This window comes from Amphibalanus amphitrite, unplaced genomic scaffold (genome assembly GCF_019059575.1).
Source record: "Amphibalanus amphitrite isolate SeventyFive unplaced genomic scaffold, NRLGWU_Aamphi_draft 001361F_arrow, whole genome shotgun sequence".
Classification (NCBI taxonomy): Eukaryota; Metazoa; Arthropoda; class Thecostraca; order Balanomorpha; family Balanidae; genus Amphibalanus; species Amphibalanus amphitrite.
This window is the reverse complement of record NW_024882854.1, coordinates 95,506-112,419: the sequence shown is the minus strand read 5'-3', so window position 1 is coordinate 112,419 and position 16,914 is coordinate 95,506. Positions and strand designations below refer to the sequence as shown.

Sequence of the window (16,914 nt, the reverse complement as noted above, 5' to 3'; positions counted from 1 at the left end):
AGTTGGGGGAGGGGGGAGGCGGCCGCACGTTGAGGGGTCACAGTCCGGTATTTTGACGCCCCCCCCCCCCCTTTACCGCCTGAACGGGAACCTTCACTCCATCCCGTCCTCTGTATTAACCGCCTTTAAGCCCGCCCGATGACCCTGCCGTTTTCAAAGCCAACCTGAGCTGAGCAAGATAATTCGGTGTAAACGTCGACAACTGCAGTGAGTTGTGTGCAGTCCCGGTGTTCCGCTACAACATTATTGCACCTCTCGTTTTCGCCATCATCGACGCCGTGCACTTCCGAAACATGGATGCTCCGGGACAGTTTGAAACAAGTAGATGTCCTACACGGACGCTTTGCACATCCAGTGTCTATACATATTTCCATATTTCAAACAAATCGAGCAGAAAATATTATAACGAAACAGTGGCGTACAGCGTACAGCGTGCAGCGGGGATATCTGAACAATGCACCATACATGACGAAGAGCCAGCAGACCCTGGTGCAGCTCAAGACGGCGGTCGTTGATACCACTCTTGTGCCTGCGCCCAATGCGCGCCAACGTTGGCGGGGGGGGGGGGGGGGGAGCAGTGAGTCATTCAATACGTTGAGCTACTTTGAACATGTTCCATAGCGGCCTGACAGTAGCAAATGTGTGTTGGCTAGCTGCGCAACTGAGTAAATTTTCACACAATTTTACTTCCTTTGATTTGCAAATCCTTTTATCTGGTAAACATGCTTGAAAGTAGAATGATAATGAAGTGATTCAGTTTTTGGAAACGTTTCAGAACAAAACATATTAAAACAATGTCTCATACGTATTATCAGAATAACAACAAAGACCGCCGGCCATCGGTCATGAACACCGTTCACCTGTCACTATCACTGCCAGTGGAAACGCACACACACACGCGCGCACACGGACACACACGTCAGCCGCAGTCAGTTACAGGTAAGCTCCCAGAGGCCTCTCCGACGGCGGCCGGCCGGCTCCCAGAGGCTGCTCCGACAGCGGCTGGCCGTGGCTCCCAGGGACTGCTCCGACGGCGCGGCGGCTGTCGCTACCAGGGGCTGCTCCGACGGCGCCTGGTGCGCCGCTCGCAGATCCTCCTTGGAGTTCTAGCGCGCTGATGGTGGCTGTGTGATCCGCTTTCCCTTTCTGAGCTTGGTGTAGCACAGGCGACCTGCAACCACATCACAAAAACTGAGTTTGTGAATTTGAATCAACTTTGAACTGAACCACAACTATTATGTTTTTTATGAAGATTTACCAAACCAACAATTTCAACTTCCACACTGCGCTGACAGGTATACACATAATACACAAATAAAGGCTAAAACCGTTTTTCCACTTCTTCCACTTGTCATCAATACATTTTGCCCAAGATATGAGTGTGCAACAAGTAATACATATGACTAGCCTGCTGCATCGCTTTGATGGCTTCGTGCAAAATGTAAACCTAAAAATTTCGCTCTTTCTGATTTATGGTACATCACTTTTATGCCAATTTATTAACTTTTTGGAAGGTGGCATTGTCCCTTTAACACAGGCAAGCCCTTGCCGAGCCCGGCATATGCCCGGCCTCCTCGAGCTTAGGCCCGGCAAAAGTCCGGCGGGTCCGATTTTAAGCCCGACACCGGGGCCCTGTTTCACCGGTGATAGCAGCACGATGCTTTTACACGTGTCAAATTGGGTTTCCATGGAGACATGAACAGGCCCATTGCTCCAACACTACCACAAGTGTGACGTCAGCTCGCGCAATTTGATAGCAGCGTGGTAGCAGCGTCCCGTGAAACACCGCCCGGGCCCGTAGGCTCAAGACTTGCATCATTACTATGTATATACTGGTATGGTAAGCAACCTGGCATATGAGTTGGACTCAAACAATGAAGTTAAGTGGCTAGTGCTTACCGGAAATGAGCAATCTGGTACCCGATGTCCCGTTGTACTGGAAGAGTGTTGGGATGCAGCTGCCCTCTTCAAAATGACAGGAACAGAGCTGGGAAGTGCTCCTGGGAACTGCATCTGCACGTCTGTAAATGACAGATGCAACAAATGTAACAACTGGCATACTGTTCTTGCACGTGGACTTTTACATACAAAATGCCTTGTGTTTAGAGGTAAGATATTGACTCAGACAGCACAGCCACAGCTTCTAAACAAGATGGTATCACTGACACTGTATCATGTTATTTTGGCTCCAGAATCCAGAATCAGAAGGTTGACATCCTCACCTAGCAATCAAAATGTAGCTAATTGGCTTTATATCAATGTGAGGTGCTAAGAGTGAACAATTATGATTATTTACAATGCTTCAGAACATGGTCAAACCTTAACTAACCCAACCTACAGTGGTTCGCTAGCAACATTCGTAGCACGTCTTTTTTGTACATAGTAACTGGAATATATGCTAGGTAAGAGTACCTACATCTTTTCTTTTTTTTGTTAAAGAGGTATGCATTTGGCCTGTAGCCTATAACACACCTCTTCAACCAAAAATATTTTCCTTACCCATCCGAACACATCCCTTAGAGCTGCCTGCGGCATTACACTCAACGGATTACCAGGTCAAAGCATTACCTTCATTAGGTAACTTGTGATAAACATGATAAGCTTTTAATGGATTTCATGTTCTCTTTCCTGTAATTAGTTTTATGCAATGGATTTGATTTGTTATGCTCATTATGATCAGCACAAAAATAAAACCTTTATATAAACAATATTTTCTGTATTTTAATAAAAGAAGAACTATATATTGTAAAATTCAAACCCATTGGCTGTTAGCAGCATGCTGATTAGCTGACGATGACATGGCTGCATTCCTCAGCAAATTCCTCAAGAAGGCACTTTTCCAGGACGAGAAATGGAATCTTTGCCTATGGTGATCATTGGGCTGTAAAAGCTCCTGGTTTGTGCTTGTCATTACATAACATTTATTACATTTATCATTACTACATAATGTATTGCATTTATCAATACAGCTAACAAGGACACATCTGGATCTTACCTGACAGCCCTCACCCAAGCGACCCTCATCTTCTCCTCTCTTGTAAACCTCCTAAATGTACCTACATCTTGCAGCGCTGTTGTGGTGGCTGCACCCAGATGCAAAACACCCTGGCATGCTGCTTGCTAACACAAAACTGAATCAGAGTAAGAGCTCTGCAATCTGCAATAAAATACTAGGCAGGTCACAGCAAAATACAAGAGAAAAGATTGCAAATTTGATACAAGCTTAAAATTGTATAAGATTTGGAGCAAGCAGTTTGTTGACGCCATCAAATGTATCAACCGCGCAGTATTTGTCATCAAATTTTGGTGCCGAGTCAAGGTCAAATGTCACGTGACATTTGGCCGACAGTTGGATTTTCCTTTTCTAAATCAAAGGTTGAAATATTTCACAACAGGGTTAATTTGCAAGGTTTTCTTGGATTTTCTCAAATTCTCAAGTGAGAGGCAATATACTTTTGCTGATTGATAAATCTTTATTTTAACCACTTTTTACTAGCTTTAAGCCTTCTAAAAAACCCATCTTTGGATTTCTCTCGATTACACTCATTTTTGCAGCAAATCAATGCCAATGCACTTGTTTTGATGGCGCGTCGGAATCGGCGGTAATTTGAATCTGCGGCGCAATGGGCACAATTTTTGGTTTGTTGTCTGTTGAGCACGCCAGGGTATATAGAACCAAGGCCCTATTATAGAACATAGAACAACACGCGAGGGGTTCAGGTTGTGTGGTGTGGGGATGGGGACTCTATGGACTCTTTTCTTTGCTTTTTGTTAAGAACATATCGTAAAAGGTACTGACAGAGCAGTGATCACTTTAGTACTACTGCAAACAATATTCAGTCATATTGAATATATCTACTATTATAATGGAAAGCTTATTGAATTCAAATTGCAGTTTTGTCATTTTTTCACATTGATTATAAATACCTACTTTTCTTGTTCTTGGTAGTCGGCACATTTCTTATAGGTATCTTGGTCGGCACCGGCCCAAGCCCCTGCTCCGAGCCTGCTTTAACCCTCGCCCGTAAACGGCGATCTGCCACCTTCGCCCATGCAGGGGGGGGGTTGGTGCGACCCCCCCCTTGGCGTTTGAAAACGGAGCGTCGTAGAGCTTAGCGGAAAAGACCAACGGATTGCTCTCGCCGAGATCTCGCGATTGGTGGTATATTTTTTGGTCCTAGGTCAACATTTGACCTACTTTTGACCGGTCAAAGGTCAAATTTTCGGAAAAATAGACTTTTTTCAACTTTCCGCGGCGATTGCGGCAAAACGGTGGGCGATATCGACTTGAAACCTTCACTATCGTGTTCCTTGATCAATTCTCTATCGTTTGGTATGTATTTCGTTTCCCTAGCTCTAAAAATGGCGCGTTGGGAGCGCCGGAAGTCGGCAAGGTCACAGTCGGCGGCAGAAATTCGAAAAATCAAAATTTAAATTTTTGAAATCTGATTGTATTTTTGGATTTGGGAGGTCCATTTGCTCCCTATAGACGCTAATATTGCTGCATATTCCCATTGAGGTGACAAGAATTAGCAAAATAGTGGTTCGGGCGCTTTTCAAAAATAGTACCGGACGCTGTTCCTCTTGTGACGTCATAGCTCCGTGACCTGACCTGACCTGGTCAAGTTTCTTATACCATATGATAGCCAATACTTGCCCCAACATGCATGGGAAGTTTCATCACGATCCATCAACCGATGTCCGTACCACCGGCAGGAAACCTCGGGCGTTGGTACTCAGTTTGTGAAAATCCGGCCGGAGGCTGTTCCCTTTGTGACGTCATAACTCCGTGACCTGACATGACCCGGTCAAATTTTTTCTATCAAAAGATGCGCAAGGTTTGCCCCATAAGGTACCCAAAATTTGGCGGCGCTGCGCGCCGCTGTTTTTGCACTATTTCCGAAAAACCTCAGGGGGGGGGTTGCACCAACCCCCCCCCTACATGGGCGAGGGTTAAGTGATCAAGGTTATGATGTATTGTTTTCCTACTTTTATACATTTGTTATGAACATAATTTGAATTGATGCTTGTGATGAACTCTGTTGTGTCCCACACATTGTTTTGTTACAGCCGCCAATCAATTCCATGTCACCACGCACCATTGACGACCATTGTCACATTCAGGGTAACAGATTGATTGCGCCAACAATTCTGAGCAGTGCCTATTAACCACAACAAATTTTGGTGCATGGATGGACGAAGATATTTTGGCACAAATGGATGATTAATTCTGGTCCAAGATGATGAGGCGTAATCTTAGCGAACATCACTGGCCACTTACTACACTAATAACTCGCTCCGCAAACATAGTATGAAAGTGAAATTTTGGCTACCTGTCCAGAATTGAATTCGTGATCTTCTCTTGCAAGAAATAAGAAAATCGGTTCACAACTTTTCTAGTAATGGCGTTGTAAAGTCAAACATCCTGCCGCGGCGGCTGCCGGCGACGGCCGTTACGCGCCGCTGGATTGTAGACTGTGCCGGGGCGGGACGGTTCCGTCTTTACATCGCGCTCCTTACCGCTGATTATACCTATTCGATTCGCGTCAAATTTTGTGAGAAGACTAAGAATTGTACAGGCAATCTTATGGTAAAATAATTTTGGAAATCGGCAGGTAAAAACTTGAGTTATGTGCGTGTAAACACAAAATTGCGATTGCCGCGTTTCCCGCGTCGGCCGATCCCGCTTCAGCCGGCGACAGCTTATCTTACTCTTAGCAGGCTTCTAACCAGGGCTGCGGAGTCGATGGATTTTAGGGTGACTCCGACTCCGACTCCGGCTTCAAAAATCGACTCCGACTCCAACTCCGACTCCGACTCCGGATGTTTTTTTTTTTTAAATCCATACCATGATATTGAAGTTCATAATGGAGACGTTTTTATCTTGCCTGAAACGATCCCTTGTGCTTTCCAAGGCTTTGCGTTGCAAATAGGCGTTAAAAATAACATGCAGACATGCAGAGTTACGAAGCAAAGCAGGTTCTAAGGAATTCACCGTCTTCTGCTTGTCTCGCTGAAAACGTTCGTTTACAACAGCGAAATGGCCTTTTTTTTCCGACAAAATCTAATTTTGAGCGCAGTATCGTCAATCATATAGGTGCAGTGCATGACGTTGAGCCGCTAGCGTTAACTCGGTAAGATTTTACCGGTAAGATTTTGTAAGAACGGTAGGATTTTGGTGACTCCGACTCCGACTCCGGGCAGAACTGTCGACTCCGACCGACTCCAACTCCGACTCCGACTCCGCAGCCCTGCTTCTAACTGTCATATTCATTGTAAGATTAACTAGAAATTCACCATACATACTCACAATTGTATGTTCTTTGGTGTTGTGAAAGAAAAAGAAAATCGGATGGTAACTTTTTGAGTTATCGGCGTGTAAACGCAAAAAAGTCGCTCATATGGCAGATTTGACCACATTTAACCTCATTTCACCTTGAAGATATTGACCAAGAGTCATGAAATTAACACACAACAGAGTTCCCCAGGGCCCCCACCTACCCACCAAATTTCGTCTTTCTATGTAGCTCCAGTGGAAGCAAAGATCTTAGGAGGGGGGGGGGGGCGACATCCGCCTCCCTTTCCACTGGGCGTAGTACTCGCAACCCTTCCACTGCGCGTGTTAACATGGTTGAAGACACCAGCTAAGGTGACAGATTTACTCTAATCTGCACTTATCAGGCTGGAAGTCTTGACCAGCCAACACCCAACAAAGCGTAGGACTTTTGGTAGGTACATAATGAAATGATTCTGTATTTCTGTTCATGTAGTTGTACCCGTTTGTTGTTTATCTTTTTTTTTGCCACTTGCTGATCCTGTAGTGTCGTTCTCTGCATCTTTTTCCCGGGCAATATCGGCTAGCACAGTGGTTGAGCACAGCAATACAATACTTGGATCTGCTGTTTGCACCATTCCACAAACTTCCTGCTCCAGCTACAACCTGGCACACCGCATTTCACAGTAAATTCGCCTTACACAACACGCAGTCTCATTGCGTCCACAACTCCACACTGACAAGATTTTTGGCATTGTCATTCTTTTATTAGGTATAGCAGTAAGGGATTTGAAGGGGCAACTGGCAGATGCCAAACTTTGTATTCAAAATTTGCCTGTCCCATAGGTAGGTAACTCAGTTGGCAGAGCGTTGGACTCTCAGTAGTCAGGAGTGAACTCGGGTTCGGGTCGCCTCTGCGGCCAGCGCTCGATATTTGAGGCACCTGACAGGGATGGTTGGTGAGAGGCGAGAGCAGCCGCAGCCAGTTGGAGTCAATTGAGTAGGACAGGGTGCATCCTACTTTGACGCCACGCTAAACTTGGACACCTAAATTCTCGCGGTTCAACCCGAAATCGCGTGATCATTCTTGGGGTCGCGGTGTGCGCAACAAGCTCTGCTTAGTGTGGACTCCGACTCTAGCAACTCCTCCATTTACCTAATGGTTCTGTAATCTGTGGTATCTGTAATCGAGCGACATAGTTAGGTTCTCAAACTTAACTTTTCCGCCATGTTTCCGATATCTACCAGCTGAGCTACAGAGCCGACAAGTTAGAGCTGTTATGCAGCTTTACTAACCACAGTCCCCAACCCTGTTGTGGGTTTTCAGTGAACCATGGACGACCTCGACTGGGCGGCCATCACTGGCGAGCCGAGCGAGCCGCTGCTGCGCAGTTCGCTCCTCGATGACTCGCTCCAGCTGCCGCCGGTCAAACCAAAGTACTGGTGGCAGGCCGGCTATGTCAGCGACAATGACGTTGGTGAGTGCTAAGTCGCTATTCCTCTGCATTTCATTATGGACTACAGACTAAGTGGTTCAGGCCGTGTTCTTGTGCTTGTGTCGTGGTGTCGTCATCTGTGTGCACCTTTTTAGATAATGTGTTCAGAACATTGCCATTTTTAAAAAATATGTTAAGGTATTCATTTAGAATTGCGATGTCCATCAAGCTGTATGAATTATAAATCGATTGAAGCGTGTTTTCACGGAAAATCAATTCAATGCATGTTGTGCATTCCCAGTAGGTTGAATGTTTATTGCACACTCGCCTGTATTTTCCCTGTGCTATTGTAGAGCAGCATATGGCTGCTTCCCATGCATCCGTTGATAACGCCCTCGTGCTCCGGCAGTGATCCATTCCGACACGGATGGATCGTTCATGGGACACGCCGCCAAGCCGGCCGCCAAGAGCCAAGTGGACAGCCTGCTCAATGACGGTAAATACGAAGATGTCAACAATCAGCGTTTTGCTGGAGGGCAGAAGCCATATCATTTGGCTGTGGCATACCATAAATTGTCTGTCTAGGATGCTTAGTTATGCTTTCTTCATGGTGGAAAGGTGTTTTGTGAGTACCAGTAGATAATTGCACGTTGTAACATTCTCTATTTCTAATATCTATTTCTAATATCTATTTCCTTATTCTTTTTGCAGTGCTACCTGTAAAATCGGGTAAAAAGGCCGGTAGACCAAAGAAAGCTCCGGTCGAAAAAGCCAACACGACATCAGGAAAGTCAAAATCTGCTCCGAAGGCGGCTACGGCTGCAGCATCTGGAGTTCTTGGTCTGCTGGAGGCCGAGTTTCCACGCCCCGGCGCGTCCACTGCCAATGCCACGGCCGGCAAGAAACCGGCGTCCAAGTCGGTACCGGCCGCCGGCCGGCAGGGGTTTTTCGACAGCGCCGCCCTGGACCGCGACTCGAGCGGCGCCTCGGAGGTGTTTGTCGTGCCTCTGCCTCCCAAGGCGGCCAAGAGGACCAAGAAGACGGCTCCGGTCGCGCGGTCGCCGTCGCCGCCGCCGCCTCCGCCACCGCAGCCGGACCTTTTATCCAACTGCAGGCCGGTGTCGGTAGACCGTATGTCGGTGGATAGCATGGCGTCAGAGGCCATCGTGAAGCCGACGGTGTTCCCAGTGCCCAGAGCGGCGCCGGCGCCGAGCCGCGTCGTGCCGCCCGCCGCCGGTCTGTCGCGGATCATCGACGACGCTGTCCCGCCTGGCAAGCCGCCGGCCGCCGCCAAGCGGGGTAAAAAGCCGGCAGCGGCGCCAGCCGCCGGGCGGGCGAGGAAACGAGCGCCGGTCGTGGCCGATACGTCCGGGGAGGAGCCGACGCCGCGCCCGGCCGCCGCCAGGGGCAAGAAGGCGGCTCGCGGTGGTGCCCGGTCGGCGCTGAGACTGGAGACCTCGCCGGATACGACGGGGGAGGACTGGGAGCCGGCGGCGGCGCGTCGGCCGGCCGCCGGTCGCCGGCGCAGGGCGGCCATACACTCCGAGTCGGAGGACGAGGGCGACGTACTCGACCTAGGGTCGGCGCCGGCGCCCCCGCCCGGTGAGTTCACGTAGAGATGTTAGAGCGCCATGATTGGCCACGCAGGAGGGCGTGTTAATGGCAGTTTGGTAGTGCTATGGAAGATAAAATACTTTACTTTCATGTAACCAATTTATATATTGTTGTTTAATGAGGCTTGGACACACATTTTTGTAATTTTTGGTGATAGCTTTGAAATGCAAGCATGGGTGACAAATCATGTAATCCAGGGTAATATGCTTGGTCGTATGTCAATGGGCCGTCTCTGACCCCCTCTGGTTGCAGCAGGTCGGGCCAGGCCGCAGGGGGCTGCCCGGCTGGTGTACAGGGAAGAGTCGTCTCTGGACCTGAGCAGCAGCCGGGACACGTCGACCCCGGGCGACCTGACCTCGGACGGCGCCGACTCGGAGTACGTGCCCACCCCGGCCGCCGGCCGCCGACCCGCCGCCACTGAGCAGCCAGGTACGGCCAGAGGCACTGTGACGCTGGGCAGGGGCTGGCGTGGGCCCGGCGGGGCAGGAACGGTGGGAACAGGGTGATGACTGTTGAGAATGGTAAAGTAAGGAAGCGTACGCTGCCGTGCAAAGGCAAAAACTACTATGCTGGGTCAAGTCATGTTGGTTCAGATGTTGTTGCAAAAAGATCTGACCCATAGGCAAAAACTACAGGGTTTGGTGTTTGTTTAATTTTTCAAATAAACAAACATAAACAAACTGTTCACGAACAAATGTGTTCGCGAACAAGTGACGTCATCGGTCAAATTTTGGTAAACAAACAACGAACAGTTCGCGAACGTTCATAAACTGTTCGCGAACACGGTAAAGAGGGGGTAGATAAGACCCCCTCCTTAGCCATTTCGCTCCCAATTGAGATAGAACCTCGCGGAAAAAGCCAGCGTGTGCGTCTTTACGAACCACAGCGATTGGTATAAGATTTCAAGGTCTTACACCAACCGGTGACCCCTGAGGTCAGGTCAAGTATCATAAAGTAGGGGTTTGGTTTTTGGTACATAACTTCGCCACAAATGATGGCAGAGCCGCGATTGTGGCACCATCGTGCTCATCGTGGCCAGGCGCTTCGAATGATATGCTTTTTGTTTGGATTAGGTCTTTTTAGTATGTTGACCTCAGGTCAAGGTCAGGTCAAAGCCACTCGGGTCACAAAGCTGCATGGAGGATGTTATGCTGCGTATCATTCGATGTGGCAGTTCTTTCTGGGTCGATTGATGGCTCAACCGACTCGCTAGCTCAATTTGATCGGAAGTTATTAGCGAAAAGCTCCTACTGCACCAAACAACCTTAGTGGCGTCTTATATGACGCCATGCAAGGTCTTAAATGCACAATTTAAGCCTCAGCGTTGGGAGAATAATTATTAATCACGATTACATGTGCTTTAGATATGACTGGTGCATTTTTTTCACATGTAAATCATGTCTGGAGTCATGTCTGCACCGTATGATAGCAGTTGCTCCAAAGATATCAGAAATGATGACTTGTTCATGAACGTTCATGAACGTTCACGAACTGTTCGTGAACAGAGAATCGTTGGTAAACATGTGACCTTGAATGCCAAAATTCGTTAACTATCAAATAAACAAACAAACAAACAAACAAACAAACATTGTTCACGAACTGTTCATGAACAAATATACAAACACCAAACCCTGAAAAACTACTATGCTTGGTCAGGTCATGTTGGGTCAGAAGTTGGGTGACCCAGCGTAGTAGTTTTTGCCTTTGCACGACAGTACGATGCTGCTAGCCGGTTACAACAGGTAAAAGAAGATATGTAGTCGCAGCGCACTTTGTTGCCAATTTTTGTTAAAAGAAGTTTTTCTTGGTTTATGAACTGGAGGATGAATGCGAACCGTGACGCTGTGTGACGTGGTTGCAAGATATCTAACCTTTACGTTACGTATCTTAACGTTGATGTCATTGTTCACGTACATGTTTTGCAACATGTGAAGTCGGTTGAACGATGACATCACGTGCTTTGCCATTTGTCGCATCTCGGTCGCATACGTCGCACCCAGATGGCCCACTTTGCACATACATATGGCCTTGTTGCACCCGTTTTTAGAGCCTTGGTCGCACCCATGTCACCGATGGTAGCAGATGGTAATATCAGGGCCTTAATAAATCTATGAGAGCGCAAGCCTTGCATACGACATACGACTATGTAGTGTATGTACGACTAGAGTAATAGCGTCTCTGCCCATGTAGCGTTCTGACAGTCGTGTCGCGTTTCAGCTGCCCCAGCCGCCGCAGCGGAGGAGCCTTCGTTTGAGATGCCACCATCGCCACCGCCCTCCAATATGTCGCACCTGCCGGACCTGGAGTCCTACAGGGACCCGAAGCCACCGGCCCCGAAAAGGTCGGCAGCGAAACAACGGAAGCCGGCAGCTCCGCCGCCCCGGGAACCCACACCGCCGTCTGTGGAGCCGGTCCAGCCGCCGTCCAGGGATGTGTCTCCGTCTCCAATCCGCAGAAAAGCGACCGCAAACCGCCGCAAACCGGCAGCTCTACCAAAACAGAACGTGCAACCGCCGCCGCCTGAAGAGCCAATCCAGCCGCCGTCCAGGGATGTGTCTCCGTCAACAGTGGGGAAGAAACCGGCCGCAAACCGCCGAAAACCGGCAGCTCTACCAAAACAGAACGTGCAACCGCCGCCGCCGCCTGCGGAGCCGATGCAGTTGCCGTCTAGGGATGCGTCTCCGTCACCAGTGGGGAAGAAAGCGACCGCAAACCGCCGGAAACCGGCAGCTCTACCAAAGCAGAACGCGCGAGCACCACCGCCACCGCCGGTTGCAGAGCCGAATGAACCGTCGTCCAGAGATTCATCTCCGTCAACAGTGGGAAAGAAACCGACGGCAAACCGCAGGAAGCTCACAGCTCCATCGAAGAAGGACGCACAAGCACCACAACAGCCACCGCTGGCCACAGCAGAGCCAACCGATCCGCAGCCTAGAGATCTGTCTCCGTCCCCAGTGGGGAAGAAAGCGGCCGCAAACCGCCGAAAACCGGCAGCTGTACCCAAGAAGGACGTGCCGCCGCCACCGCCGCCAGCCCGGTCGCCATCCCCGCCCGTGTCGGAGCCCGAACCGCCACCAGCCCAGAAACCGGCCTCAAACCGGCGGCGGCCCAAGTCCCCGCCGCCGCGAGAGCCCTCCCCGCCGCCACCCGCGCCTCCGCCAGCCGCTACAGAGGCGGCGGGGGACTTCGTGTTTGCCAAACCGTCAGCGCCGGCCCCGAAGCGTCGGGGGCGCGCTCCGCGCACGAAAGCGCCGGCTGCTGCGGAGCCGAGCACGCCGGCGCCTCAGGAAGCGCCGGTCGCCACGCGTGGCCGCGGGCGTTCACGCAGAGCCGCTGCGACGACCGCCGTGGAGACTGCTCCCGAGCCGGAGCCGGGGCCGAAGGGGGCGGCGCAGCTGGATGTGAGTGTGTCAGGTCGCCGCGCAGGAGGAGCCGCGCAGCCGGCCGCCGGGCTGGATGACAGCGTGCTGAGACGCAGCACTCGCAAACGCCGACCGCCGACTACATTTGAGGCGGGGTGCGATAACAGTGCAAAAAAACCCAGGGGTACGGAGGTGCCGGAACGAAGGGCCGCTCCGTCTCACGTGGATCTGAACGGGAGTATAGTGCTGCGAAGTGCTAAGGCGCGTCAGACAGGCGGCAGCGGGCCGAGTCGTTCGCTGAATGACAGCGTCCTGACGCGCAGCATGAGGAAGCGCCAGCCGCTGCGTCGGACGCCGCCTCCTCCGGCCCGGCGTGACTCGCCGCCGGCGCCCGCCAGTCCGGTGCAGGTGCCCGCTGAGCTGCAGTGGTCGCCGGACGCGGCCACACCCACCACCAGTCGGCGCGGAGCCGGCGCGCTGTCCTCTGACGGCGCGGCTACCTCCGGGGCCACCGCTGCCGCCCCGCCTGCTGCCGCCCCTGGCCCCTCCGCTGCGGCCACCAGAGGCGCCTCCCGCCGGGGCCGGGGCGGGGGCCGGGGCAGGGGCGGAGCCCGAGCGGCAGCCCAGAGGCGACAGGAGACGGATCAGACGACTGCTGCTCCCGAGTCGGAGAGGGAGCCTTTACCGGCCGCCGCGCCAGCCGCTGCGCCGGCTCCTGCACCAGCCAGCGCACCAACCTCAGCTCCGGTCGCAGCACCAGTGTCGGCACCAGTCGCAGCACCAGCCGCGACACCAGTCTTTGCACCACCTGCCGCACCAGTCGCTGCGCCAGCCGCTGTGCCCGCGGCCGCATCAGCCGCCGCCGCTCCTGCGGCCGTGCCGGTGCCAATGCCGTACCAGGTGCCGCCAGGGACGTTCCTGGCACCCATGCCGCAGCAGCCGCCGCCTGCAGCCCTCGTTCAACAGTCGTCGGAAGCGACAGCCGGTGAGTGGCACACCGCCGTGAGTGGCAAAACGCGGGCAGAATACGGGTAGGAAGTCCGAAGGATTCTAGGGACCTTGCATTTTTAACTGTTGTATTTTTACGCAAAAAGAAAGAGATGATGAGCGGTGGCTCTCTAGTGGTACTTTCTTGCAGTTGTTCGTTAGCTGCTGCACTGGGTTTTGTTTTGTTGAATCTTGGAGGTTTGTTGTTCACGCTGAATGTGATAGGCTGACTGACAATCGTTTTAACAACGCTTTTTGTAGCACTCAGCGCTATTCCCTCATTGTTCAATGCTCTCTTTTTCCATTGCCTTTTTCGTCGGCTTCTGGCTTTACCCGCTTCCCGCATTACATGGCCAGAAATGTCCCCGATCTAACACGCATTAGACCTGTCCAGTGTCCACGACCTGGCCATTCCCATGCTTTTCCTTATCGTCTCCCAAACACGGACTTAACCTGCCACTTGGTCTTAACTACGCTTAACTTATGTCTTATCTTGACGAGCTGTTGATCTTATAGCAGGCTCCCCAACCATTCCTAGAGCCAAGAGTTGTCTTCCGCTACCCTACCCTGCTCCACTCACCTATCAGAATACCACCACCTGCGCTGACCCGTCTCGTCATCCACAGTGTCCACAGTGCATCGTGTGGACGCCGCCCAGCGGTGGCTGACCGAGGACAACAGCGCGCTCTCGGCCGAGTCGTGTCGGCTGTATGCCTCACCGGACGTGTCGGCGGGCTATGTGCGGGTGCCGCCCGGCGGTCGGAAGGCCGACGCCGTTGTGCACTGGCAGTCGGTGGTGAGTTCCGGAGCGACTCTCTGTCTCACATACACACTCACTTTCTCCCTCTCACTCTCTCTCTCTCCCTCTCTCTCTCTCTCTCTCTCTCTCTCTCTCTCTCTCTCTCTCTCTCTCTCTCTCTCTCTCTCTCTCTCTCTCTCTCTCTCTCTCTCTCTCTCTCTCTCTCTCTCTCTCTCTCTCTCTCTCTCTCTCTCTCTCTCTCTCTCTCTCTCTCTCTCTCTCTCTCTCTCTCTCTCTCTCTCTCTCTCTCTCTTCCCATTTTTGTTTTCGCTATTTTGTCTCATTTATTCAGGATGTACTGGCACAGCATTGCTGGAATAGTCGTTTTGTCTCCTGGTCCTGGCGAATAAAATCTACCCGGAAAACTGACCCGTTGTTAACACTACCAACCGCAACACTACAACATTATACGCTGGGACTGCTAAGATCAGGTGCTCTGGTTGGCCGCGGATGGTCCCTTTGTCTGTGTATCGGTGCTGACCACCCCTGTGTCTAGTGTATATCAATGTCGACGGCCCTTCCGTCTGTATATTGATACTGACGACTCCGTCTGTGTCATCCTCCGGCAGCACGCGGTGGTGATGTCTGGCGAGGGGGAGCTGGTGCTCTCGGACTCGCTCGGTCAGCTGGTCAGCAGCCACCCGCTCCGCCAGCAGGACGTGTTCAGCGTCGGACCCGGTAAGTGACGAACTCGGTCTGTGTCGGGTTTGCTCTCAGTGTGGAACAAGTTCATTACCAGCCCCCTACTGTACTAACGATGTCCTTATATGGCCCTCGTTCCTCACCTGTGACGCCTATCCTGACCCGCTTCTGATTGGTGCCATGATATGACGTGTAGGTACTTATATGACGTATGTGTGGCGTATGATGTATAGACGACCGATGCTGCGCGGCCGGGCAGTCGAATTGGGTTCACCGTCTCGAGCAGATCGGTCACTTCTATTATTCTCGGCTCATCATTTGGCATCTTTGGAACAATATAGCCGGAAAGTGAATGTTTATTTCACGACGCGAACTTAAGACTCGACTATCACGAACAATATTACACAGTGGCTGTGACCTGAGTGCGGGTGTGTTGGCCGGCAGGCTGGTCGGATGGCGCTCTCAGAACGATATGATGATGATCTGTGGCTTCACCTAGGGTTCTGCGTCCACTGTCCAGTCTGACTCAGGTATATGTCTCGTTTAACTAATCTCTGTTCCGTCCTACAGGTGCCGTGTACCGCGTGGAGAACACTGGCTCGGTCGAGATGCTGCTCTTCATCACCATGTACCACATACGCAGCGGGCTGCAGTTCTACCAGCCGCCGGCGGCCGCGTGCCCCGGGCTGCCGGGCGCGCGTCCTCCCGCGCCGCTGTGAGACGCGACTGAGCACCGGCGAAACACGGTGGGACACCGTATTTACGTACCAATCTCTCTCTGTAGTCTGTTGTATATATTTGATGCGTGAGCGCGTGAGCTCTTCGTTTCTGCTTTGGAGGAGTGCTGTGGAATGGGCCGCCGCTAGAACATGTCGAGCACACGTATTGCTAGAATTGATGCGTGTCAGTAGCGGATGAACGCTTTTGAAATTTCGATTACGTTGGTAGAATTCGGCTTCTGCTTGACGCCTTGAATCTGCTCAATAGATGCTTTCTCGTAGCATGTTCAACGGCATTATAGTGATGTAGTGTACAATGTTAAGTATTTTGTAACCAAGCTGACTCGAGGCGTGGACCAATGACGCAACTAGTTACTTTCATACGATTTGCTAGCAATGTTTGGCATTAGCGTCCTGACGTGTTAGCGGTGTTGTACATACCCTCGGACTTCCCTCTGGCACACATTGGGACCCCGATCAGCGGGTTGGACGTGGTGCCCAGCCGTTCATTCGCGCTAGAGGAGCACCATCGGTCTCCTAGCCTCCTCTCGCAGCGGACATGGTCTCTAGCGGATACTGCTCGGAGCTCTAGTCCGCCGGTCTGCCGCCAGGTGGCAGGCGCGGCAGACTGGTGCCGAGCCGTGCCGCTTACTGCGATGATGATACTAAAATTGCTGCTGAGGTCACTATCCTCGGTCTCAGCAGATGTGGATATACGAACTTCGTGGAGATGTCTCAATATATGATGAAAGTACATTTGGTATGTTACGTTCGCTCCACTACCGTAGAACTCAACTCTTTCAATATCGGCCGTGCCGTTTTCATAACAAAATCACGTCCACGGAGTGCTGTTGGCGACTAGCGCCGATGGCCTGCCACTGGAGGGGGAGAAGGCATTATACGCTCCGCCACATTCGGTTTTTCAGTGTTGCTCTCGTAGCGAGAATAAATGGACGTTCGAAGAACTGTCACCTAAGGGAAATTCTCGAAACACTGCTGTTGGTCGAGTTGGATCCTGGATGGAGAAAAAGGATTGTTTTGCTTTTGAAAAGACTTGCTTTGGTACTAATGCAAACACGCA

At 51.5% G+C, this 16,914-nt stretch overlaps 2 protein-coding genes and 1 long non-coding RNA gene across 3 annotated transcripts; 2 read left to right on the top strand and 1 right to left on the bottom strand.

Annotated features, from left to right (window-relative positions):
• Positions 1-326: 326 nt before the first annotated feature.
• On the bottom strand, positions 327-3,347 carry LOC122372450. The gene is made up of 3 exons (XR_006254877.1): positions 2,996-3,347; positions 1,900-2,021; positions 327-1,171 (listed from the first exon to the last, which is right to left on the bottom strand). It is a non-coding gene; the product is annotated as an uncharacterized LOC122372450 (long non-coding RNA).
• Positions 3,348-3,726: 379 nt separating this feature from the next.
• LOC122372444 (nascent polypeptide-associated complex subunit alpha, muscle-specific form-like) lies at positions 3,727-13,063 on the top strand. The gene is made up of 7 exons (XM_043349612.1): positions 3,727-3,791; positions 7,602-7,752; positions 8,120-8,206; positions 8,422-9,312; positions 9,580-9,753; positions 11,542-12,725; positions 13,010-13,063. Exons 2-7 carry the CDS (start codon positions 7,608-7,610, stop codon positions 13,061-13,063), a joined length of 2,535 nt encoding a protein of 844 aa, XP_043205547.1. The 5' UTR covers positions 3,727-3,791; positions 7,602-7,607.
• A 488-nt stretch (positions 13,064-13,551) lies between these two features.
• Positions 13,552-16,589, top strand: LOC122372448. Its single transcript, XM_043349618.1, has 4 exons — positions 13,552-13,671; positions 14,300-14,469; positions 15,042-15,150; positions 15,685-16,589. The coding sequence occupies exons 1-4, from the start codon at positions 13,575-13,577 to the stop codon at positions 15,831-15,833; spliced, it is 525 nt and encodes a 174-aa protein (XP_043205553.1). The 5' UTR covers positions 13,552-13,574; the 3' UTR covers positions 15,834-16,589.
• Positions 16,590-16,914: the final 325 nt, after the last annotated feature.

Coding starts and splice junctions, on each gene's coding strand:
- LOC122372444 (XM_043349612.1), top strand. CDS start 7,608: ATGGACGACCTCGACTGGGCGGCCATCACTGGCGAGCCGAGCGAGCCG. Junction 9,313..9,579: donor GGCGCCGGCGCCCCCGCCCG/GTGAGTTCACGT, acceptor TGGTTGCAGCAG/GTCGGGCCAGGCCGCAGGGG. Junction 9,754..11,541: donor CGCCGCCACTGAGCAGCCAG/GTACGGCCAGAG, acceptor GTCGCGTTTCAG/CTGCCCCAGCCGCCGCAGCG.
- LOC122372448 (XM_043349618.1), top strand. CDS start 13,575: ATGCCGTACCAGGTGCCGCCAGGGACGTTCCTGGCACCCATGCCGCAG. Junction 13,672..14,299: donor GTCGTCGGAAGCGACAGCCG/GTGAGTGGCACA, acceptor CGTCATCCACAG/TGTCCACAGTGCATCGTGTG. Junction 14,470..15,041: donor TTGTGCACTGGCAGTCGGTG/GTGAGTTCCGGA, acceptor ATCCTCCGGCAG/CACGCGGTGGTGATGTCTGG.